The sequence below is a fragment of the Aulonocara sp. 'chitande type north' Nkhata Bay genome, linkage group LG11, assembly GCF_057382095.1.
Source record: "Aulonocara sp. 'chitande type north' Nkhata Bay isolate Kocher_YH1m ecotype deep benthic linkage group LG11, A_spYH_male_GT1.1, whole genome shotgun sequence".
NCBI classification, from domain to species: Eukaryota; Metazoa; Chordata; class Actinopteri; order Cichliformes; family Cichlidae; genus Aulonocara; species Aulonocara sp. 'chitande type north' Nkhata Bay.
The window spans coordinates 15,918,024-15,944,238 of record NC_141354.1 but is presented as its reverse complement, the minus strand read 5'-3'; the positions used below and the strand labels follow the sequence as shown (position 1 = coordinate 15,944,238).

Below are 26,215 nucleotides of genomic sequence, written 5' to 3'. Positions count from 1 at the left end.
ACCTGCATAGTAAAACTAATCTGAGACATCTTCTCTCTTTTCATGACTGTGTACAGAATTTGTCATTGCAGTAACAGTGAGAAATAAAAGAATATGTTCACTGCAAATATTCTTCTCCGAATGAACAATGCACTTCATGACCTTCATCTAATGTAAGCAGAGGACCTGCTGTATCATTTATTGTCTTAACAAAGCGATAATACAAAATCAGGATAGGAGTCAACTCCACTGGCAAGTAGCGACAAATACAAGGAACCATAACATAATACAACAAAATATATCTCTCTCTATATATATATCTATATCTATATCTATATGTATATGTACACACACACACACACACACATATAAAAGGCTGAACATTAAAAAACAGTGTGGAAGTAGGTAGAAATGTGAATAACAGTAAGACAGTGTGCACATCAAGATCTAAAATAGTTTTATGCTCTTTTGGTGTGTTTCTGCAAACATGTAAGGCTCATAAAAGATGTCTGAAGAAGTAAGCAAACTGTTAAAGGTTGCTATAAAACAGCAGGTACGGTTTATCAGACAAGCAGGTTTAATTTAACCTGAGCAGAAGAAGGAAGAGCATTAGAGTCGAAGGTGATTAAGATTCTGGGTGAGACTGCAACCCATGTTGGATACTGCATCCTGGATGAATCAAACCTGTTAAAGAAATGATTCAGTTCACTTGTCCATGGCACGGTCCGCGACAAAATACTTACAACTGCCCTCCACCTTCTACAGTTTAAAGGAGGAGGTGATTTCAGAGCCCCTGGACATAACTGAGCTCCTCCTGAATGAGCTGTCTGTCAGATCTCTGCTGTAACCAGGCATCAACTTTTTCAGCAGCTGCAAGGCTCGTCTCATAAACTTCTCTCCCACAAAAGCATATATGATGGGATTCAGACAGCAGTGAGTGTAAGCTAAGGCTTCGGTCACTTTTATTGACAGCTTTACATTTTTGTACCAGGTTTGATCATCAGGGATTATTTCTTTGTCCAGGAGGAACTCCAGGAAAAGGGAAATGTTATACGGGGCCCAGAGTAAGAAAAATACAACCACTATACAGATGATCAGCTTGACGATGCGGTGCCTCTTTGCTGTCCTCATGCTCATCAGTGTGGGGATGATCCTGGAGTAGCAACCTGCCATCACCAGCACGGGAATCACGAGACCCAGCACATTTGTGGTGAACAAATCATAACGCTCCCAGACTTTGCTCTCCTCGGGATAGTCACACTGCACTCCTTGGGATTCCTGTTCTTTTGCCTTTCTGAAGATAAAATCCGGCAGAGACACAAACAAGCTCAGCATCCAAACGAGCACGGTCAGAATGATGGAAGCCCTCTTTGTGCGATAACGTGCAACCCTGTGAGCGTGCACGATGATCATGTAGCGGTCCAGCGTCATGACAACCATGAAGAAGATGCTGCTGAAGAAGCCAATGTGGTGAGACCCGGAGATCAAACGGCACATGAAGTCTCCAAAAGTCCACTGGCCAACCCTGGCATAGTGAGAGAAGAATGGCAGCGTGAAGACGAAGAGGAGGTCAGAGAGAGCCAGGTTGAAGAGGCAGATGTCTGTCAGGTTGCACTGATTGCGGTGCTTCACCAGGACACACACCACTAGTCCGTTACCTTTGGGAGACAAAACGCAATAAGTGTACCTGTCACACTGTTACATGTTGAACAACATTCTCTCTTTCCCGTTTCATCTGTGTCTCACATACACACACCTGCATACATAGTTAAAAGTCAGCAAGTTGAAAATTCCCAGAAAAGGAGGTCTGTGCAATGTGTAGTAACAATCCATAATCTCCACAGCATACACACAAGAGGACACACCTACCTATGAAGCCCAGGATGAAAACCAAACTGTAGAGAGTGGTGAGAAACACTTTGTTAAAGTCCTTTACATCACCCATGTAGGTAGGAGTAAAGCCTGTGTCGTTCTCAGAGTTGTTGTTAGAAAGCTTATAGAAATATAGGTAATCATAGTATGTGGTGTTTTCTTCTGCAGAAAGAAAGAGAAAGATTTACTATTATTATTTTTTATATTTATTTCAGCACAGGCTACAACAAATAAGATGCAAAACAGTATATCAAAGACTTCTTTACTGCTTTAAACACATGCTACGGTTAGAGGTTAACTGGATTTATTTTTGAATGCTCATTGCATCAAAGTGTTAGGTTTGGTTTCGTAATGCCGTTTCAACCCTTATCAAGTGCAGCCTGAATTTCCAACCTATTGCTGATGACATGTTTCTGTTTTAAAGGAGGTTTTCCTTTGCTATGAGCACCACAAATAATCCATTCACGTCTGCTGGTTTGGCCATCAGTCATTTGACAGTGGGGGTGATTTTGCAACCTATTGGTGCTCATTGGTACTCCGTCCTTGGGAACATTATCATTGAGCCAAAACTTTATAAAAACAGGATTTAATCTGAAAACTGGTTTTATGAGGATTCAAATTCATTACATGGTATACAGCTATAAATCTAGGACAGACTATTTCATTTACTTTGTTTATCTATCTTATTATGATTTTTCATGTAGACTTGTTTTTTGCTGTGTTTTTTGGCACATTTGAAATTTTTCTATACTATTACTGGGATTTTACAAAATTACTATTAGAATTATTCTGAAAGTAACAGATACATGGTTGGAGATAACAGCAGCTGTAAACGTCATATTAAGGCATTGTGGCAGTGAATAACTTTTATATGTTTTCATCTACTAATAAAAAACAACAGTAAAAATAAGATCTCTAGATTAAAGATGAAATTAGAAATCATGAAGTAGCTTTGACATAGTTTCAGTCACAGCATTTGGTTTTAGATCTCTGTGACAATGCGTGCAGCTTTGAACACTACACTTTATAACCCAAGTAAATTCCCAAGAACTCTGTAAAAAAATGACACTTTAAATAGTCTCAATTCTGGATTACTGTTGAAAGATAATTACCTGACATTGTGATATCTCAGTGATGGCTCATCCAACCAGGTCCAGTCAAGAATTACACTTCAAGGCTCCCTTTCCCCGTTTACTGATGTGATCCCTTTAGATGTGCAGAAATGAACTAACTATCAAAAGTTCTGCAGTCCCCTATTGATGAGAACCTAAAAGGGGAAGAAAGATGTTGCTTCCTGTACGTCCCCAAATCTGATCTTTATCAGGAGTCTGCCCTAAATCTAGACTGCCAGAAAATGGTTCAAAGCACAACACAGCAAATGGTGACACAAATTCACACCTTCAGAAAATGACTGCACGTTATCTCTTAAAGTGACAGAAGGTTTATTATTATTAATATTGTTACTGATACTATTTTTTATTTGTTTTTCTTCGTGGACTCATTAATGTACACCACTGTTCAATATCATACTCTGTGCACTTACAGGAGTCTTTAGTTGCTATGCCTTACTGTGTTGGACCAACTTTTACCTGCAACAGGTGCTGCAAACATTACTTAGAGATCCAGTATGATTATGTTAGTTTAAATGAATCAACACCCCCGAGTCACTCTAACTACCAGAAATCTCGAACCACAGGCCGCGCGGGCGGTGTGGCAGCAAGTTTTCACACCAGCCTCTTAATTAACGAAAGACCAAGACAGACTTTTAATTCATTTGAAAGCCTGATGCTTAGCCTTGTCAAACTCAACCCCAACTGTCTTATTTGTTATCATCTATCGTCCAGCTGGACCTAACACAGAGTTTCTGTCTGATTTCTTGGACTTTTTTTTTATCTGGTTTAGTGCTCAGCTCAGATAAAATAATTATTGTGGGTGATTTTAACATCCATGTAGATGCTAAAAATGACAGCCTCAACGTGGCATTTAATCTGTTATTAGACTCAACTGGCTTCTCTCAAAATGTAAAAGAACCCACCCACCACTTTAATCACACTCTAGATCTTATTTTAACATACGGCATAGAAACTGAACATTTAACAGTGTTTCCTGAAAACCGTCTCCTGTCTGATGATTTCCTGATAACATTTACATTTGCAATAATTGATTACACAGCAGTGGAGAGTAGATCTAATCACAAAAGATGTCTTTCTGAAAATGCTGTAATTAAGTTTAAGAATATAATCCACCCACTGTTATCATTTTCAATGCCCTGTACCAACACAGAGCAGAGCAGCTATCTGAACGCTACTCCAACAGAGGTTGATTATCTTGTTAATAACTTTGCCTCCTCACTAAGTACGACCCTGGATACTGTAGCTCCTATGAAAACTAAGGCCTCAAATGAGAAGTACTTCACTCCATGACTACAAACACGTAGCCTAAAGCAGATAACTCGTACGTTGGCGAGGAAATGCTGAAGATCATCATTTAGCCTGGAGAAATAGTTTGTTGCTTTACAAGCGAGCCCTCCGCAAAGCCAGAACATCTTACTATTCATTACTGATTGAAGAAAATAAGAACAACCCCAGGTTTCTCTTCAGCACTGTAGCCAGGCTGACAAAAAGTCAGAGCACTGTTGAGCCACCATCCCTTTAATGTTAACTAGTAATAACTTCTTGAACTTCTTCACAAATAAAAATTTAATCATTAGAGAAAAAATTACCCATAACTATCTCACAGATGTAATATTATCTACAGCTACTCTTAGTACCACTGATGTTCATTTAGACTCTTTTTCTCCAGTTGATCTTTCTGAGTTAACTTCAATAATTACTTCCTCCAAACCATCAACGTGTCTTTTAGACCCCATTCCTACAAAACCGCTCAAAGAAGTCCTGCCATTAATTAATGCTTCAATCTTAGATATGATCAACCTATCTCCAATAATCGGCTATGTACCACAGGCCTTCAAGCTGGCTGTAGTTAAACCTTTACTCAAAAAGCATCTCTAGACCCAGCAGTCTTAGCTAATTATAGGCCAATCTCCAACCTTCCTTTCATATCAAAAATCCTTGAAAGAGTAGTTGTCAAACAGCTAACAGATCATCTGCAGAGGAATGGTTTATTTGAAGAGTTTCAGTCAGGTTTCAGAGCTCATCACAGAAACAGCTTTAGTGAAGGTTACAAATGATCTTCTTATGGCCTCTGACAGTGGACTCATCTCTGTGCTTGTCCTGCTAGACCTCAGTGCAGCATTCGATACTGTTGACCATAATATCCTATTAGAGCGATTAGAACATGCTGTAGGTATTACAGGTACTGTGCTGCAGTGGTTTGTATCATATCTATCTAATAGACTCCAGTTTGTTCATGTAAATGGAGAGTCTTCTTCACACACTGAGGTTAATTATGGAGTTCCACAGGGTTCAGTGCTGGGACCAATTCTGTTTACATTATACATGCTTCCCTTAGGCAGTATCATCAGAAGACATAGCATAAATTTTCACTGCTATGCTGATGACACTCAGCTTTATCTGTCCATGAAGCCAGATAACACACACCAATTAGTTAAACTGCAGAAATGTCTTAAAGACATAAAGACCTGGATGGCCGCTAACTTTCTGCTTCTTAATTCAGATCAAACTGAGGTTATTGTACTCGGCCCTGAAAATCTTAGACATATGGTATCTAACCAGATTGGATGGCATTACTTTGGCCTCCAGTAACACTGTGAGGAACCTTGGAGTCATTTTTGACCAGGGATGTCCTTCAACGCACATATTAAACAAATATGTAAGACTGCTTTCTTACATTTGCGCAACATCTTTAAAGTTAGAAATATCCTGTCTCAGAGTGACGCTGAAAAACTAGTTCATGCATTTATTACTTTTAGGCTGGACGACTGTAATTCATTATTATCAGGATGTGCTAAAAACTCACTGAAAAGCCTTCAGCTAATCCAAAATGCTGCAGCAAGAGTCCTGACAGGGACTAGAAAGAGAGAGCATATTTCTCCTGTTTTGGCTTCCCTTCATTGGCTTCCTTTTAAATCCAGAATTGAATTCAAAATCCTGCTCCTCACATACAAGGTCTTAAATAATCAGGCCCCATCTTATCTTAATGACATTGTAGTACCATATCACCCTATTAGACCACTTCGCTCTCGCTCTGCAGGCCTACTTGTTGTTCCTAGAGTATTTAAAAGTAGGATGGGAGGGAGAGCCTTCAGTTTTCAGGCCCCTCTTCTGTGGAACCAGCTTCCAGTTTGGATTCAGGAGACAGACACTATCTCTACTTTTAAGATTAGGCTTAAAACTTTCCTTTTTGCTAAAGCATATAGTTAGGGCTGGACCAGGTGACCCTGAATCCTCCCTTAGTTATGCTGCAATAGATGTAGGCTGTTGGGAGATTCCCATGATGCATTGAGTTTTTCCTTTCCAGTCACCTTTCTCACTCACTATGTGTGAATAGACCTCTCTGCATTGAATCTTACTTGTTTTTAATCTCTGTCTCTCTTCCACAGCATGTCTTTATCCTGTTTTCCTTCTCCCACCCCAACCGGTCGCAGCAGATGGCCCCGCCCCTCCCTGAGCCTGGTTCTGCCGGAGGTTTCTTCCTGTTAAAAGGGAGTTTTTCCTTCGCCCTGTCGCCAAAGTGCTTGTTCATAGGGGGTCATATGATTGTTTTTCTCTTCTACCTTACAATATAAAGCACCTTGAGGTGACTGTTGTTGTGATTTGGTGCTATATAAATAAAATTGAACTGAATTGAATTGAAATTCTGGTTCCATGCTGACGTGATAGCATCGTGCAGTTGCTGTAGATTTGGTGGCAGCACATTCATAAAGACAAACCTCCAGTTCAGCCACATCCCAAAGCTGGTCTGGTGGATTTAGGCTGTGGTGGCTGTGGAAGCCTTTTGAGCACATTGAGCTTGTCATGTAAATATAATAGTGTGAGGTTATTTGAACTCACACTTGGTGGGTGTTCCTGCTGGAATCAGGAATTAGAAGATTAAAACAGTCATGAAGAGTTGCATATAGTCAACAGCAATACTCAGGATGCTCAGTTGGTGCTGAGGGTCACAAACATTTCCATGAAAATATCCCCCACACCATTACACCACCAGCAGCACCATGAACTGTTGATACAAGGAAGGATCGATCCATCCTTTCATGTTGTCTATACCCAATTCTAACATCTGGCATCATGTCCCTGCCATCCAAGTATGGCAGCAGAACTCAAGAATAATATGAACTGACAGCATTTTCCAGTCTTCAGTTGTCCAAACTATGTAGTGCAAACTGCTGCCTCAGTTTCTTGATCTGTTGATAAGAATGGCATCCAGTGTGGTCTTCTTTGGCACAAATAATCACATCATGTTCATTGTAACTTTAACTGAAATCCACTTTCTTCCCTATTATGATGCTCGCTTTAAACTTCAGCAGGTTGACTTGACCATGTCTGCAGGTCTAAATGCTCTGAGTTGCTGCCATGTGATTGGCTGATTAAATATTTGTGTTCGTGTGCAGTTGAATGAGCAAGTTTATTGATGTGTGCAGTAAATGTATAACTTTGTTTTTGCATGGAACAGTTTAAACTTGTATTTGGGGATGCAGTGACACACTTTGGTTATTTTGGCAAAGCTGTCACTCATATTGTTTGAACCTTTTTTTAAACATACTGTATATGAACATATGAAATCCACCTTTTCTTTTATGCTTACATGGAACAAACATTATGTTCAGATTGCTGAACTATTTAGTCAGGAACTTTTGATGCAGCGAAGAAGACTTCTTCATTTTTCGTTTTGAAAGACTCATCAGAAAGATTAATTTAATTGTATGCAAATAAGGTTTTTTTTCCATTAGCATTAATATGAAATAGAAAAAAAGAGAGGGGAAATGTGTACAATTGATTATGGTGCCATGTATTAGATCATGCTGCTGTTTTACGATAGTGAAGAATTACCTGCATAGTAAAACTAATCTGAGACATCTTCTCTCTTTTCATGACTGTGTACAGAATTTGTCATTGCAGTAACAGTGAGAAATAAAAGAATATGTTCACTGCAAATATTCTTCTCCGAATGAACAATGCACTTCATGACCTTCATCTAATGTAAGCGGAGGACCTGCTGTATCATTTATTGTCTTAACAAAGCGATAATACAAAATCAGGATAGGAGTCAACTCCACTGGCAAATAGCGACAAATACAAGGAACCATAACATAATACAACAAACAAAACAACTATAAAAGGCTGAACATTAGAAAACAATGTGGAAGTAGGTAGAAATGTGAATAACAGTAAGACAGTGTGCACATTTTGTACAATCGAGATCTGAAAGAGTTTTATGCTCTTTTTGGTGTGTTTCTGCAAACATGTAAGGCTCATAAAAGATGTCTGAAGAAGTAAGCAAACTGTTACAGGTTGCTATAAAACAGCAGGTACGGTTTAACAGACCAGCAGGTTTAATTTAACCTGAGCAGAAGAAGGAAGAGCATTAGAGTCGAAGGTGATTAAGATTCTGGGTGAGACTGCAACCCATGTTGGATACTGCATCCTGGATGAATCAAACCTGTTAAAGAAATGATTCAGTTCACTTGTCCATGGCACGGTCCGCGACAAAATACTTACAACTGCCCTCCACCTTCTACAGTTTAAAAGAGGAGGTGATTTCAGAGCCCCTGGACATAACTGAGCTCCTCCTGAATGAGCTGTCTGTCAGATCTCTGCTGTAACCAGGCATCAACTTTTTCAGCAGCTGCAAGGCTCGTCTCATAAACTTCTCTCCCACAAAAGCATATATGATGGGATTCAGACAGCAGTGAGTGTAAGCTAAGGCTTCGGTCACTTTTATTGACAGCTTTACATTTTTGTACCAGGTTTGATCATCAGGGATTATTTCTTTGTCCAGGAGGAACTCCAGGAAAAGGGAAATGTTATACGGGGCCCAGAGTAAGAAAAATACAACCACTATACAGATGATCAGCTTGACGATGCGGTGCCTCTTTGCTGTCCTCATGCTCATCAGTGTGGGGATGATCCTGGAGTAGCAACCTGCCATCACCAGCACGGGAATCACGAGACCCAGCACATTTGTGGTGAACAAATCATAACGCTCCCAGACTTTGCTCTCCTCGGGATAGTCACACTGCACTCCTTGGGATTCCTGTTCTTTTGCCTTTCTGAAGATAAAATCCGGCAGAGAGACAAACAAGCTCAGCATCCAAACGAGCACGGTCAGAATGATGGCTGCCCTCTTTGTGCGATAACGTGCAACCCTGTGAGCGTGCACGATGATCATGTAGCGGTCCAGCGTCATGACAACCATGAAGAAGATGCTGCTGAAGAAGCCAATGTGGTGAGACCCGGAGATCAAATGGCACATGAAGTCTCCAAAAGTCCACTGGCCAACCCTGGCATAGTGAGAGAAGAATGGCAGCGTGAAGACGAAGAGGAGGTCAGAGAGAGCCAGGTTGAAGAGGCAGATGTCTGTCAGGTTGCACTGATTGCGATGCTTCACCAGGACACACACCACTAGTCCGTTACCTTTGGGAGACAAAACGCAATAAGTGTACCTGTCACACTGTTACATGTTGAACAACATTCTCTGTTTCCCGTTTCATCTGTGTCTCACATACACACACCTGCATACATAGTTAAAAGTCAGCAAGTTGAAAATTCCCAGAAAAGGAGGTCTGTGCAATGTGTAGTAACAATCCATAATCTCCACAGCATACACACAAGAGGACACACCTACCTATGAATCCCAGGATGAAAACCAAACTGTAGAGAGTGGTGAGAAACACTTTGTTAAAGTCCTTTACATCACCCATGTAGGTAGGAGTAAAGCCTGTGTCGTTCTCAGAGTTGTTGTTAGAAAGCTCATAGAAATATAGGTAATCATAGTATGTGGTGTTTTCTTCTGCAGAAAGAAAGAGAAAGATTTACTATTATTATTTTTTATATTAATTTCAGCACAGGCTACAACAAATAAGATGCAAAACAGTATATCAAAGACTTCTTTACTGCTTTAAACACATGCTACGGTTAGAGGTTAACTGGATTTATTTTCGAATGCTCATTGCATCAAAGTGTTAGGTTTGGTTTCGTAATGCCGTTTCAACCCTTATCAAGTGCAGCCTGAATTGCCAACCTATTGCTGATGACATGTTTCTGTTTTAAAGGAGGTTTTCCTTTGCTATGAGCACCACAAATAATCCATTCACGTCTGCTGGTTTGGCCCCCCAGGGAGTTGACAGTGGGGGTGATTTTGCCACCTATTGGTGCTCATTGGTACTCCGTCCTTGGGAACATTATCATTGAGCCAAAACTTTATAAAAACAGGATTTAATCTGAAAACTGGTTTTATGAGGATTCAAATTCATTACATGGTATACAGCTATAAATCTAGGACAGACTATTTCATTTACTTTGTTTATCTATCTTATTATGATTTTTCATGTAGACTTGTTTTTTGCTGTGTTTTTTGGCACATTTGAAATTTTTCTATACTATTACTGGGATTTTACAAAATTACTATTAGAATTATTCTGAAAGTAACAGATACATGGTTGGAGATAACAGCAGCTGTAAACGTCATATTAAGGCATTGTGGCAGTGAATAACTTTTATATGTTTTCATCTACTAATAAAAAACAACAGTAAAAATAAGATCTCTAGATTAAAGATGAAATTAGAAATCATGAAGTAGCTTTGACATAGTTTCAGTCACAGCATTTGGTTTTAGATCTCTGTGACAATGCGTGCAGCTTTGAACACTACACTTTATAACCCAAGTAAATTCCCAAGAACTCTGTAAAAAAATGACACTTTAAATAGTCTCAATTCTGGATTACTGTTGAAAGATAATTACCTGACATTGTGATATCTCAGTGATGGCTCATCCAACCAGGTCCAGTCAGGAATTACACTTCAAGGCTCCCTTTCCCCGTTTACTGATGTGATCCCTTTAGATGTGCAGAAATGAACTAACTATCAAAAGTTCTGCAGTCCCCTATTGATGAGAACCTAAAAGGGGAAGAAAGATGTTGCTTCCTGTACGTCCCCAAATCTGATCTTTATCAGGAGTCTGCCCTAAATCTAGACTGCCAGAAAATGGTTCAAAGCACAACACAGCAAATGGTGACACAAATTCACACCTTCAGAAAATGACTGCACGTTATCTCTTAAAGTGACAGAAGGTTTATTATTATTAATATTGTTACTGATACTATTTTTTATTTGTTTTTCTTCGTGGACTCATTAATGTACACCACTGTTCAATATCATACTCTGTGCACTTACAGGAGTCTTTAGTTGCTATGCCTTACTGTGTTGGACCAACTTTTACCTGCAACAGGTGCTGCAAACATTACTTAGAGATCCAGTATGATTATGTTAGTTTAAATGAATCAACACCCCCGAGTCACTCTAACTACCAGAAATCTCGAACCACAGGCCGCGCGGGCGGTGTGGCAGCAAGTTTTCACACCAGCCTCTTAATTAACGAAAGACCAAGACAGACTTTTAATTCATTTGAAAGCCTGATGCTTAGCCTTGTCAAACTCAACCCCAACTGTCTTATTTGTTATCATCTATCGTCCAGCTGGACCTAACACAGAGTTTCTGTCTGATTTCTTGGACTTTTTTTTTATCTGGTTTAGTGCTCAGCTCAGATAAAATAATTATTGTGGGTGATTTTAACATCCATGTAGATGCTAAAAATGACAGCCTCAACGTGGCATTTAATCTGTTATTAGACTCAACTGGCTTCTCTCAAAATGTAAAAGAACCCACCCACCACTTTAATCACACTCTAGATCTTATTTTAACATACGGCATAGAAACTGAACATTTAACAGTGTTTCCTGAAAACCGTCTCCTGTCTGATGATTTCCTGATAACATTTACATTTGCAATAATTGATTACACAGCAGTGGAGAGTAGATCTAATCACAATAGATGTCTTTCTGAAAATGCTGTAATTAAGTTTAAGAATATAATCCACCCACTGTTATCATCTTCAATGCCCTGTACCAACACAGAGCAGAGCAGCTATCTGAACGCTACTCCAACAGAGGTTGATTATCTTGTTAATAACTTTGCCTCCTCACTAAGTACGACCCTGGATACTGTAGCTCCTATGAAAACTAAGGCCTCAAATGAGAAGTACTTCACTCCATGACTACAAACACGTAGCCTAAAGCAGATAACTCGTACGTTGGCGAGGAAATGCTGAAGATCATCATTTAGCCTGGAGAAATAGTTTGTTGCTTTACAAGCGAGCCCTCCGCAAAGCCAGAACATCTTACTATTCATTACTGATTGAAGAAAATAAGAACAACCCCAGGTTTCTCTTCAGCTCTGTAGCCAGGCTGACAAAAAGTCAGAGCACTGTTGAGCCACCATCCCTTTAATGTTAACTAGTAATAACTTCTTGAACTTCTTCACAAATAAAAATTTAATCATTAGAGAAAAAATTACCCATAACTATCTCACAGATGTAATATTATCTACAGCTACTCTTAGTACCACTGATGTTCATTTAGACTCTTTTTCTCCAGTTGATCTTTCTGAGTTAACTTCAATAATTACTTCCTCCAAACCATCAACGTGTCTTTTAGACCCCATTCCTACAAAACCGCTCAAAGAAGTCCTGCCATTAATTAATGCTTCAATCTTAGATATGATCAACCTATCTCCAATAATCGGCTATGTACCACAGGCCTTCTAGCTGGCTGTAGTTAAACCTTTACTCAAAAAGCATCTCTAGACCCAGCAGTCTTAGCTAATTATAGGCCAATCTCCAACCTTCCTTTCATATCAAAAATCCTTGAAAGAGTAGTTGTCAAACAGCTAACAGATCATCTGCAGAGGAATGGTTTATTTGAAGAGTTTCAGTCAGGTTTCAGAGCTCATCACAGCACAGAAACAGCTTTAGTGAAGGTTACAAATGATCTTCTTATGGCCTCTGACAGTGGACTCATCTCTGTGCTTGTCCTGCTAGACCTCAGTGCAGCATTCGATACTGTTGACCATAATATCCTATTAGAGCGATTAGAACATGCTGTAGGTATTACAGGTACTGTGCTGCAGTGGTTTGTATCATATCTATCTAATAGACTCCAGTTTGTTCATGTAAATGGAGAGTCTTCTTCACACACTGAGGTTAATTATGGAGTTCCACAGGGTTCAGTGCTGGGACCAATTCTGTTTACATTATACATGCTTCCCTTAGGCAGTATCATCAGAAGACGTAGCATAAATTTTCACTGCTATGCTGATGACACTCAGCTTTATCTGTCCATGAAGCCAGATGACACACACCAATTAGTTAAACTGCAGAAATGTCTTAAAGACATAAAGACCTGGATGGCCGCTAACTTTCTGCTTCTTAATTCAGATCAAACTGAGGTTATTGTACTCGGCCCTGAAAATCTTAGACATATGGTATCTAACCAGATTGGATGGCATTACTTTGGCCTCCAGTAACACTGTGAGGAACCTTGGAGTCATTTTTGACCAGGGATGTCCTTCAACGCACATATTAAACAAATATGTAGGACTGCTTTCTTACATTTGCGCAACATCTTTAAAGTTAGAAATATCCTGTCTCAGAGTGACGCTGAAAAACTAGTTCATGCATTTATTACTTTTAGGCTGGACTACTGTAATTCATTATTATCAGGATGTGCTAAAAACTCACTGAAAAGCCTTCAGCTAATCCAAAATGCTGCAGCAAGAGTCCTGACAGGGACTAGAAAGAGAGAGCATATTTCTCCTGTTTTGGCTTCCCTTCATTGGCTTCCTGTTAAATCCAGAATTGAATTCAAAATCCTGCTCCTCACATACAAGGTCTTAAATAATCAGGCCCCATCTTATCTTAATGACATTGTAGTACCATATCACCCTATTAGACCACTTCGCTCTCGCTCTGCAGGCCTACTTGTTGTTCCTAGAGTATTTAAAAGTAGGATGGGAGGGAGAGCCTTCAGTTTTCAGGCCCCTCTTCTGTGGAACCAGCTTCCAGTTTGGATTCAGGAGACAGACACTATCTCTACTTTTAAGATTAGGCTTAAAACTTTCCTTTTTGCTAAAGCATATAGTTAGGGCTGGACCAGGTGACCCTGAATCCTCCCTTAGTTATGCTGCAATAGATGTAGGCTGTTGGGAGATTCCCATGATGCATTGAGTTTTTCCTTTCCAGTCACCTTTCTCACTCACTATGTGTGAATAGACCTCTCTGCATTGAATCTTACTTGTTTTTAATCTCTGTCTCTCTTCCACAGCATGTCTTTATCCTGTTTTCCTTCTCCCACCCCAACCGGTCGCAGCAGATGGCCCCGCCCCTCCCTGAGCCTGGTTCTGCCGGAGGTTTCTTCCTGTTAAAAGGGAGTTTTTCCTTCGCCCTGTCGCCAAAGTGCTTGTTCATAGGGGGTCATATGATTGTTTTTCTCTTCTACCTTACAATATAAAGCACCTTGAGGTGACTGTTGTTGTGATTTGGTGCTATATAAATAAAATTGAATTGAATTGAATTGAAATTCTGGTTCCATGCTGACGTGATAGCATCGTGCAGTTGCTGTAGATTTGGTGGCAGCACATTCATAAAGACAAACCTCCAGTTCAGCCACATCCCAAAGCTGGTCTGGTGGATTTAGGCTGTGGTGGCTGTGGAAGCCTTTTGAGCACATTGAGCTTGTCATGTAAATATAATAGTGTGAGGTTATTTGAACTCACACTTGGTGGGTGTTCCTGCTGGAATCAGGAATTAGAAGATTAAAACAGTCATGAAGAGTTGCATATAGTCAACAGCAATACTCAGGATGCTCAGTTGGTGCTGAGGGTCACAAACATTTCCATGAAAATATCCCCCACACCATTACACCACCAGCAGCACCATGAACTGTTGATACAAGGAAGGATCGATCCATCCTTTCATGTTGTCTATACCCAATTCTAACATCTGGCATCATGTCCCTGCCATCCAAGTATGGCATTAGAACTCAAGAATAATATGAACTGACAGCATTTTCCAGTCTTCAGTTGTCCAAACTATGTAGTGCAAACTGCTGCCTCAGTTTCTTGATCTGTTGATAAGAATGGCATCCAGTGTGGTCTTCTTTGGCACAAATAATCACATCATGTTCATTGTAACTTTAACTGAAATCCACTTTCTTCCCTATTATGATGCTCGCTTTAAACTTCAGCAGGTTGACTTGACCATGTCTGCAGGTCTAAATGCTCTGAGTTGCTGCCATGTGATTGGCTGATTAAATATTTGTGTTCATGTGCAGTTGAACGAGCAAGTTTATTGATGTGTGCAGTAAATGTATAACTTTGTTTTTGCATGGAACAGTTTAAACTTGTATTTGGGGATGCAGTGACACACTTTGGTTATTTTGGCAAAGCTGTCACTCATATTGTTTGAACCTTTTTTTAAACATACTGTATATGAACATATGAAATCCACCTTTTCTTTTATGCTTACATGGAACAAACATTATGTTCAGATTGCTGAACTATTTAGTCAGGAACTTTTGATGCAGCGAAGAAGACTTCTTCATTTTTCGTTTTGAAAGACTCATCAGAAAGATTAATTTAATTGTATGCAAATAAGGTTTTTTTTCCATTAGCATTAATATGAAATAGAAAAAAGAGAGGGGAAATGTGTACAATTGATTATGGTGCCATGTATTAGATCATGCTGCTGTTTTACGATAGTGAAGAATTACCTGCATAGTAAAACTAATCTGAGACATCTTCTCTCTTTTCATGACTGTGTACAGAATTTGTCATTGCAGTAACAGTGAGAAATAAAAGAATATGTTCACTGCAAATATTCTTCTCCGAATGAACAATGCACTTCATGACCTTCATCTAATGTAAGCGGAGGACCTGCTGTATCATTTATTGTCTTAACAAAGCGATAATACAAAATCAGGATAGGAGTCAACTCCACTGGCAAATAGCGACAAATACAAGGAACCATAACATAATACAACAAACAAAACAACTATAAAAGGCTGAACATTAGAAAACAATGTGGAAGTAGGTAGAAATGTGAATAACAGTAAGACAGTGTGCACATTTTGTACAATCGAGATCTGAAAGAGTTTTATGCTCTTTTTGGTGTGTTTCTGCAAACATGTAAGGCTCATAAAAGATGTCTGAAGAAGTAAGCAAACTGTTACAGGTTGCTATAAAACAGCAGGTACGGTTTAACAGACCAGCAGGTTTAATTTAACCTGAGCAGAAGAAGGAAGAGCATTAGAGTCGAAGGTGATTAAGATTCTGTATATCGGCAGTGCTAACGCACAATAAAGGCATGAGAGAAGTATTGAGTACATTTACAATCTAACCGTCAGGGGAGAAAAAAAAGATTGCTGTAAATTCAAAAGGTCCAAAAGTGTAGAGACACATTTTGAAGGTGCCACACAGGTGAAGAACACTGTGGTATGTGTCAAATAATGCTCCCAAATGAAGAAAACAAACATGAACATGGCACGGTCTGCAGTAATAACAGGGTGAAACATTCATGACAAAATACTTACAACTGCCCTCCACCTTCTACAGTTTAAAAGAGGAGGTGATTTCAGAGCCCCTGGACATAACTGAGCTCCTCCTGAATGAGCTGTCTGTCAGATCTCTGCTGTAACCAGGCACCAACTTTTTCAGCAGCTGCAAGGCTCGTCTCATAAACTTCTCTCCCACAAAAGCATAAATGATGGGATTCAGACAGCAGTGAGTGTAAGCTAAGGCTTCGGTCACTGTTATAGACAGCCTTATATTTTCATCCAAGACTTTATCATTGAGGATTATTTCTTTTTCCAGGAAGAACTCCAGGAAAAGGGAAATGTTATATGGAGCCCAGAGTAAGAAAAATACAACCACTATACAGATGATCAGCTTGACGATGCGGTGCCTCTTTGCTGTCCTCATGCTCATCAGTGTGGGGATGATCCTGGAGTAGCAACCTGCCATCACCAGCACGGGAATCACGAGACCCAGCACATTTGTGGTGAACAAATCATAACGCTCCCAGACTTTGCTCTCCTCGGGATAGTCACACTGCACTCCTTGGGATTCCTGTTCTTTTGTCTTTCTGAAGATAAAATCCGGCAGAGACACAAACAAGCTCAGCATCCAAACGAGCACGGTCAGAATGATGGAAGCCCTCTTTGTGCGATAACGTGCAACCCTGTGAGCGTGCACGATGATCATGTAGCGGTCCAGCGTCATGACAACCATGAAGAAGATGCTGCTGAAGAAGCCAATGTGGTGAGACCCGGAGATCAAATGGCACATGAAGTCTCCAAAAGTCCACTGGCCAACCCTGACATAGTGAGAGTAGAATGGCAGCATGAAGACGAAGAGGAGGTCAGAGAGAGCCAGGTTGAAGAGGCAGATGTCTGTCAGGTTGCACTGATTGCGATGCTTCACCAGGACACACACCACTAGTCCGTTACCTTTGGAAGAAAATACACAATAAGTGTAAATGTCACACTGTTACACGTTGAACAACATTCTCTCTTTCCCGTTTCATCTGTGTGTCTCACATACACACACCTGCATACATATTTTAAAGTATGCAAAATGGAAATTCCCAGAAAAGGAGGTCTGTGCAATGTGTAGTAACAATCCATAATCTCCACAGCATACACACAAGAGGACACACCTACCTATGAATCCTAGGATGAAAACCAAACTGTAGAGAGTGGTGAGAAACACTTTGTTAAAGTCCTTTACATCACCCATGTAGGTAGGAGTAAAGCCTGTGTTGTTCTCAGAGTAATCATAGTATGTGGTGTTTTCTTCTGCAGAAAGAAAGAGAAAGATTTACTATTATTATTTTTTATATTAATTTCAGCACAGGCTACGACAGTTAAGATGCATAACAGTATATCAAAGACTTCTTTACTGCTGTAAACACATGCTACCGTTAGAGGTTAACTGGATTTATTTTTGAATGCTCATTGCATCAAAGTGTTAGGTTTGGTTTCGTAATGCCGTTTCAACCCTTATCAAGTGCAGCCTGAATTTCCAACCTATTGCTGATGACATGTTTCTGTTTTAAAGGAGGTTTTCCTTTGCTATGAGCACCACAAATAATCCATTCACGTCTGCTGGTTTGGCCCCCCAGGGAGTTGACAGTGGGGGTGATTTTGCCACCTATTGGTGCTCATTGGTACTCCGTCCTTGGGAACATTATCATTGAGCCAAAACTTTATAAAAACAGGATTTAATCTGAAAACTGGTTTTATGAGGATTCAAATTCATTACATGGTATACAGCTATAAATCTAGGACAGACTATTTCATTTACTTTGTTTATCTATCTTATTATGATTTTTCATGTAGACTTGTTTTTTGCTGTGTTTTTTGGCACATTTGAAATTTTTCTATACTATTACTGGGATTTTACAAAATTACTATTAGAATTATTCTGAAAGTAACAGATACATGGTTGGAGATAACAGCAGCTGTAAAAGTCATATTAAGGCATTGTGGCAGTGAATAACTTTTATATGTTTTCATCTACTAATAAAAAACAACAGTAAAAATAAGATTTCTAGATTAAAGATGAAATTAGAAATCATGAAGTAACTTTGACATAGTTTCAGTCACAGCATTTGGTTTTAGATCTCTGTGACAATGAGTGCAGCTTTGAACACTACACTTTATAACCCAAGTAAATTTCCAAGAACTCTGTAAAAAAAAATGACACTTTAAATAGTCTAAATTCTGGATTACTGTTGAAAGATAATTACCTGACATTGTGATATCTCAGTGATGGCTCATCCAACCAGGTCCAGTCAAGAATTACACTTCAAGGCTCCCTTTCCCCGTTTACTGATGTGATCCCTTTAGATGTGCAGAAATGAACTAACTATCAAAAGTTCTGCAGTCCCCTATTGATGAGAACAGAAAAGGGAAAAAAAGATGTTGCTTCCTGTACGTCCCCAAATCTGATCTTTATCAGGAGTCTGCCCTAAATCTAGACTGCCAGAAAATGGTTCAAAGCACAACACAGCAAATGGTGACACAAATTCACACCTTCAGAAAATGACTGCACGTTATCTCTTAAAGTGACAGAAGGTTTATTATTATTAATATTGTTACTATTTTTATTTGTTTTTCTTCTTTGACTCATTAAGGATACTGCTCAGTATCATACATTGTGCACTTACAGGAGACTTTAGCCATTGTGCCTCACTAATACTGGTTCGGACCCACTTTTACCTTCAACAGGTGCTGCAAACATTCCTCAGAGATTTTGGTTCATGTTGATGTAATAGCATCGTGCAGTTGCTGTAGATTTGGTGGCTGCACATTTATAAAGACAAACCTCCAGCTAAGCCACATCCCAAAGCTGGTCTGTTAGATTTATGGCTGTGAAAGCTATTTGAGTACCATTGAGTGTCTTCTGCTGCTGTAGTTCATCTAGATCAATGTATATTATACATTCAGAGATGCTCTTCTATACTTTGGTTGTAACCAGTGTTGGTCAAGTTACTTGAAAAAAGTAATCAGTAACTAATTACTGATTACTTCCCCCCACTTTCTACATAATCCATCATACAAAATTTAATCAAATGGAAAAGTCTCTTTTTTTTTAACTTGTTTTATCAGTTTTAATCTTTTAACTTTATGCATCAAGCAAAAATTTAATTATATGCTACATTCTCTGACTTGAATAAATTAGTTTAACATTTAAACCTATTTTCTACACATTCCAGCACATAAAATAAAATATTTTTTGTGTTTACACTCAGTCTTTCAAATAGATGCAAGTAAAACACAGCAGGAAATAAATAAAGTCAAAGACTCAGCGGTCCTGTTGCTCTATTTTCACCTGTAAAGCAGGACTAGGGTAGGCGGAGGTTTACCCTGGTGCAGGTGTGCCGCGGTCAGTTGAAGAATCCGCGAGTTTCTCTGTGAATTTCCCATTACGTCGTTGCGCACTTGGTGCTTGCTCGGAAGTTTAGGGGGTTTTTTCGCTGTAAAAAGAAGTTTTCTTCCCATGCACGATGGACGCTAATGTTTTTGTCACTTTTTATGGAATCAAACTCAAAGGTCAGTACTTCCACGCTTTAAATCCTGCACGCTCATATTCTCTCCCACAATCGATATGTGATCCATTGTTGATCTGCACACAGCTGTTGTCACCAACACAGCTGTCGTGACACATTCTCGCAAAAAATCACCGTTTTAGTAACGCAGTAACTAGGGGTGCAACGATACACAAAATTCACGGTTCGGTTCGGTTCGATACTTTGGTGTCACGGTTCGATATTTTTTCGATACAAAAAAAATGTTCATGCATTTTTTATTTGTCATTTATTAAAATTATAAATATATATTTTAACTCAAAAGTACAGTTTTTAAATTTAACCCTAACCCTTGTGCGTGTTTTTTATTTTGACAGCGAATGCGCACCTGCGGACCACTTATGTGCAGCCCTGGTTATTTAGCTCATCATATTGCAGCCACAGAAATTCTTTTGTCCATGAAACCATAAAGCTGCACTTTCTTTTTGCCTTATAGTCTGATTTGTCATAACTTCTCCGTTTTGTGGTAAGCTTTTCTTTGGCTGTCACTTCTTCACCCTGACCTGTCTTATTTGGCTCAGCAGAACTGAAATGCTTTTACACACGCACTCACATAAGCTCAGCGATTCTCTGCGCGATCAACCTCTCACATGTTTAAGCTGCGGGAGATTTCACTTGTCATGTTTGCATAGTAAGCTAACGATTAATAAGACGATGTCAGAGGAATTGGTGCACAAATTATCATCACTCACAGATCAGTGCTGTCGCTCTCTATACACAGTTCGCACGATTGCAAAGTGAAAGCAAAAAAACAAGCGCAAATTCAAACGCGACTTCAATATGTCACATATTGACAGTGGCTCACCGATGCCAATGACATAATTACCCAGCTACATTTCTGAAAGAATGCAAAAGCATTGACATATATTTTTCCTACAATAGCCCGACGGGCAGGGAAGAGATAGATTTTGGTAGCCCGACTGAAAAAATCGCTAGCTCCGGGACGTCGGGCTAGTGATATTGCGAGCCCTGTATCTGATTGAGGAATCACTCATCTTTGGAAAAGAGAGTTTATTACAGAGAAATGTCTCTTTCCAAAATAAAAGCTATACTATCCGCTTCTTCTGGGCTATATTCTCAGCAGCATAAGGAGAATCATGTGCTAACATAATGAAAACCAAAATAATTCCAAACGCCAGATCTGAATGAGGTTCAATTTGCCTGTTACAAGGAGAGCTTAACTTCTGTCTCGCTAGCTTGCCCTGCGCTCTTCCTTCTGACTATGCTGTCTGTGTTGAGCGCTCAGTGAATCTGCATTCGACTACTCCGCCTAGGCTGCACTGTCGAGCACTGTATCGAACGGTTCAATATCGATACGAATATCGTTGCACCCCTAGCAGTAACGCAGCGTTCCTACGGGAAAGTAACTGTAATCTAATTACCGTTTTTGCAATAGTAATCCCTTACTTTACTCGTTACTTGAAAAAAAGTAATCAGATTACAGTAATGTGTTACAAGTAACGCGTTACTGCCCATCTCTGGTTGTAACAAGTTTTTATTTGAGTTAATGTTGCAATCTTACCAGCTCAACGATAACTGGCTGTATATTGTTTCTTTTCTGGACCATTTTCTGTAAACACTAGAGATGGTTGCACACTTAAATATTCAAATCAGCCCCTCTGGCACAAATAATCACATCATGTTCATTGTAACTTTAACTGAAATCCACTTCCTTCCCTATTATGATGCTCGCTTTAAACTTCAGCAGGTTGACTTGACCATGTCTGCAGGTCTAAATGCTCTGAGTTGCTGCCATGTGATTGGCTGATTAAATATTTGTGTTCATGTGCAGTTGAACGGGCAAGTTTATTGATGCGTGCAGTAAATGTATAACTTTTCTTTGCATGGAATAGTTTAAACTTGTATTTGGGTGTAACACACTTTGGAGCTGTCACTCGTAATTTTTGAATCTATATTAACATACTGTACATGAAAAATATATAATCCTCAAATTATTTGAATCTTACAAAAAACGAACATTATGTTCAGATTGCTGAACTGTTTAAATTTTTATTCCTATGAGAAAGCCCTCTCCATCTTTTCTTCTGAAAGACTCATTCTTGTTTTTAAAGAAAGATTAGGTTGATTTTATGCAATGACTTCTACTGTTGCTGCTTATGCTTCAATTTAATTTACCCACAACAAGGTGTTTTCTGAGAAGTGACATTTTTGTACAAATAAGAGGCAGAAAAAAGAAAGTAAAAAATGTTATCAGGTGAAGAGTTTGTTTGTTGTTTTTTCCAAGCGTGATAAATGCATGTCAAAAAACTCACCTGCCCTCCACCTTCTATCCTTTTAAATGGTAAATGGCCTGTATGGCACCAACTTCTTCAGCAGCTGCAAGGCTCAGCAGTGAGTATAAGCTAAGGTCTCAGTTACTGTTATCGACAGCCTTACATTTTTGGACCAGGTTTCATCATTGAGGATTATTTCTCTTTCCCGAAGGAACTTCAGGAAAATGGTAAATGGCCTGTATTTGTATAGCGCTTTAGGGAAATGTTATATGGGGCCCAGAGTAGGAAAAATACAACCACTATACAGATGATCAGCTTGACAATCTTCTTTGCAGTCCTCATGTTTACCAGCCAGCACGGGAATCACGAGACTCAGCACATTTGTGGTGAACAAATCATAACGCTCCCATATCATAACGCTTTCTTCAGGATAGTCACACTCCACTCCTTGGGATTCCTGTTCTTTTGCCTTTCTGAAGATAAAATCTGGCAGAGACACAAACAAGCTCAGGATCCAAACGAGCACGGTCAGAATGATGGAAGCCCTCATTGTGCGAACCCTGTGAACGTGCACAATAATCGTGTAGCAATCCAGCGTCATGACAACCATGAAGGTGAATAGGCTGTAATGCTGGTGCAATATTTCTTTCGGTCTCCTTTTCAATAATTTTCCACACAGATCTTTTTTTTCTTTTTGCATACCATGATATTATGTAACTTGACAACTATCTTATTAAAATAGTATTCATATATTGAGTAGCTTCAAAAAATACATGTTTGCGGGTGAGATGATTGTAGATGTTAGCAGATGTAAAGGACACCTTCAAAGCGATTGTGGCAGTGCGTATCTTTTTACTTTTCACAAAAGATGTTAAAATCAAAAGATCTTTAGACGATATAAAACAGAAAACATGAATTATGGTATAATTTCAGTTGCAACATTAGGATTTCTGTATTACTGTTAAAATGTATTCACCCAACATATCTCAGTGGTGTCTTTTCCAACCACGTGAAGTCAGGAATTGCACTTCAGCTGCTTTTTTCGGTTTTACTGTTGTTATCCTATTAGATATGTAGAAATGAACAATCTGTCTCACTGTCAGCAGTCTGATAAAGAAGAGCACAAAACAGAAATGCAGAATTCACTTCCTGTACGTGCCCAAGTGAGATCGTTATCAGGAGTCTGTTCAACATCTAGACAGACAAAAAATACTTCAAAGAACAACGAAGCATGCAGTGACACAAATTGACACCTTCACAAAATGACTGCTGGTTTTTACCTAATGTGTCACAAAGTTTAATATTATCATTTTCACTACTGTTATTATTTGTTTCTTCTTCTTCTTGGTCTCATGGTCACATCACTGCTGCACAGCATAGACTCTACGCTCACAGGATACTTTAGTTACTTATAATGTAGATGCAGCAAGCTGCTGAATGTATTTCTCTGAGATTTTCACGATGGTTCATTGTAGCATGTCTCAAGCTACAGGAAACTCCAGCATGATGCTGCAGACACAGTGTTTGCTGGCCAACACGTGACCTTGTTATTGCGTAGTTTGACTGATTACTGTCGTGCTGCTTTCATATAGCAGCTATATGAAAGCAGCATCTATATTATAGATCCAATCACTCTGTTCAGTCTTCTCTCTCTCCCCACCCACACCCATCCCAGCTTGCTACTGCTTTAAATATGGAAAAGACCTGACCTGTGCCAGCTAGCCTGCCCTGCCACTGACCCCAAAACTCGCTACAATACCTCTTCCCTGCAGCTGAGCCACAAGCCACACTTCACCACCAGGGAGCCTAAGCTACTGTAGCCATTCTAATGCTCTAATAACGTTTGACTGATGTACACCCCTCCCTTATCAGCTGGAACAAAATGGCCTTAGCCCTATGCTCAAGGCATCACTATGGAGAACAGTTTAGGGGACACTGTTCTGTACCCTAAACTAGATTCGGGGCAGCCCTCCAGGTGAAGGTGGTCAGAGGGCTGGTCAGTTCCACAAAGTTAGGTACAAACCTGTGGTAATAACCGGCCAGCCCCAGAAACTGCCTCACCTCTTTTGTTGTCTTGGGATCCAGCAGGTCCCTACTTGTCTTTAGAGCATCTCAAAACATTATTTATTTTTTGTTTTTTTGAAAATACTTCTTAAATGTTCTGAGTGTATTTTAACATCTTATCAGGAATTAAAGACCTAAAGTTGAGTTTAACTACTTGACTTACTTAACTACTCATAACTGTGTGAAAGAACATACTCACTGCAAATGTATTCTCAGAATGAACAATGGACTTCTTCAATATGACTCCACTTTATGACGCTCATTTGAAGTAAGTTCAAGATCTGCATTATCATTCATTGTTTTCAGAAAACAAAATCAGGATACCAGTTAAATGGATGCTTGGCTTGAATCAACTCAAGTGGAAAGTTAATGACAAATATAAGAACCATAACCAAAAAGAAGTGTATAAGGCTATGCATCCGAAAGTAATGGGGAACTAGATAGAAATATCTGAATGACAGCAAGACAAAGTGCAGGTCTTCTAAAGAAAAAGATCTGATGTCTTTGTATGCTTATTTTGGTTTGTTTGTTTGAACTTGTAGGCTCAAAAAAATGTGTGAGAAATCAAACGCTTTCAGGTTGCTATAAACAAATGATGACAAAGTATCCAATACACTTGAAATTCGTAAAAGAAATTAGCATTTTATAAATAATGAGCATTTACATCTGAAATCTTGTAAGATATAATAGTATATACATATATACTTACTTCCCCTTTCGCCCCTCTACCAAAGGCCTGGGAGCTCAAGGGTCCTGCATAGTATCTTAGCTGTTCCTAGGACTGCGCTCTTCTGGACAGAGATCTCCAATGCTGTTCCTGGGATCTGCTGGAGCCACTTGCCTAATTTGGGAGTCACCACACCTAGTACTCCGATTACCACTGGGTCCTTCCATGATTGTTCCTCACCTTCCTCCTCATTCTTTGGTTTCTGCTGCCAGAGGTATTCACTGAGCATGCGATCGTTTAAAGTCAGACTGCTGACTTTAACAGTCTTAAAGTCAGCAGTCTGATGATGAGGAGTACAAAAAAACAAAAAGCAGATTTCACTTCCTGCATGTGCTTAAGTGAGATCATTGCAAATACTTCAAAGAACAACACAGCATATGGTGACACAAATTCACACCTTACAAAATGACTGCTGGTTTTTACACAACGTATGAGAGAGTTTATTATTATCGTTTTCATAAATATTATTATTTGTTTCTTCCTCTTCTTGGTCTCACTGTCGAAGATTCTACACTTACAGCACAATTTAGCACAAACGTTTTCTATTCTGATGCTTACCATGAACTTCAGGAGGTCAACTGGACCTCATGTGCATGTCTAAATGCTCCGAGTTGCTGCCACGTGATTGGCTGATTAGATATTTGCGTTCATGTGCAGTTGAAAAGGCATGTTTTGTTCTTTTTATATGAGGAGTAAGTGTATACTCATGCTCTCTTTTAATAACATGCTATATGTTAAAATATGAAATCTCCAAATTATTTGATTCTACATGAAAAAACCCATTATTTTTAAATTACTGAACTATTATTCCCAGGTAATTCTTGATGCAGTGGCAAAAACATTTATTTTTACATCTAGAAGACTCGTCGTGTCTTTATTCTTTATTTTTAAAGATTAATTTAATTTTACGAGATGAATTCAAATTCAAATTCAAATTTTTATTTGTCACGTACACAGTCATACACAGTACGATATGTAGTGAAATGCTTGGACAACTGCTCGTGACCTAAAGAAAAAAAAAGGAAAAGGCTATGAATAAGATAGGAAATAAATATGAAAAATTAAAAAGGGTAAATTTAACTAGGAAGGAATAAAATATAAATTAAGGTTAAAAATGAAATAACTGTACAACACAAATTAGAATGAAGGGTAAATTTAACTGGGAAGAATAAGATAAGATATATAAATTAAAGTTGAAAATAAAATAACTGTACAACAAAAT

General features: G+C 39.1%; 3 protein-coding genes across 3 annotated transcripts; all 3 read right to left on the bottom strand.

Moving 5' to 3' along the window:
• Window positions 1-738: 738 nt before the first annotated feature.
• On the bottom strand, window positions 739-2,970 carry LOC147318707 (C-C chemokine receptor type 2-like). The gene is made up of 3 exons (XM_086310162.1): window positions 2,964-2,970; window positions 1,849-2,013; window positions 739-1,637 (listed from the first exon to the last, which is right to left on the bottom strand). The coding sequence occupies exons 1-3, from the start codon at window positions 2,968-2,970 to the stop codon at window positions 739-741; spliced, it is 1,071 nt and encodes a 356-aa protein (XP_086166288.1).
• Window positions 2,971-8,505: 5,535 nt separating this feature from the next.
• On the bottom strand, window positions 8,506-10,738 carry LOC147318706 (C-C chemokine receptor type 2-like). The gene is made up of 3 exons (XM_086310160.1): window positions 10,732-10,738; window positions 9,616-9,780; window positions 8,506-9,404 (listed from the first exon to the last, which is right to left on the bottom strand). Exons 1-3 carry the CDS (start codon window positions 10,736-10,738, stop codon window positions 8,506-8,508), a joined length of 1,071 nt encoding a protein of 356 aa, XP_086166286.1.
• A 5,101-nt stretch (window positions 10,739-15,839) lies between these two features.
• LOC147318705 (C-C chemokine receptor type 2-like) lies at window positions 15,840-17,659 on the bottom strand. The gene is made up of 2 exons (XM_086309900.1): window positions 17,540-17,659; window positions 15,840-17,326 (listed from the first exon to the last, which is right to left on the bottom strand). Exons 1-2 carry the CDS (start codon window positions 17,613-17,615, stop codon window positions 16,428-16,430), a joined length of 975 nt encoding a protein of 324 aa, XP_086166026.1. The 5' UTR covers window positions 17,616-17,659; the 3' UTR covers window positions 15,840-16,427.
• Between the last annotated feature and the right edge of the window lie 8,556 nt (window positions 17,660-26,215).

Bases quoted from the DNA above. Each gene is read 5' to 3' on its own strand.
- LOC147318707 (XM_086310162.1), bottom strand. The intron at 1,638-1,848 runs GTAGGTGTGTCC...TGTCTCCCAAAG, and splicing joins TTTCATCCTGGGCTTCATAG to GTAACGGACTAGTGGTGTGT.
- LOC147318706 (XM_086310160.1), bottom strand. The intron at 9,405-9,615 runs GTAGGTGTGTCC...TGTCTCCCAAAG, and splicing joins TTTCATCCTGGGATTCATAG to GTAACGGACTAGTGGTGTGT.
- LOC147318705 (XM_086309900.1), bottom strand. From the start codon at position 17,615: ATGGGTGATGTAAAGGACTTTAACAAAGTGTTTCTCACCACTCTCTAC. The intron at 17,327-17,539 runs GTAGGTGTGTCC...TTTCTTCCAAAG, and splicing joins TTTCATCCTAGGATTCATAG to GTAACGGACTAGTGGTGTGT.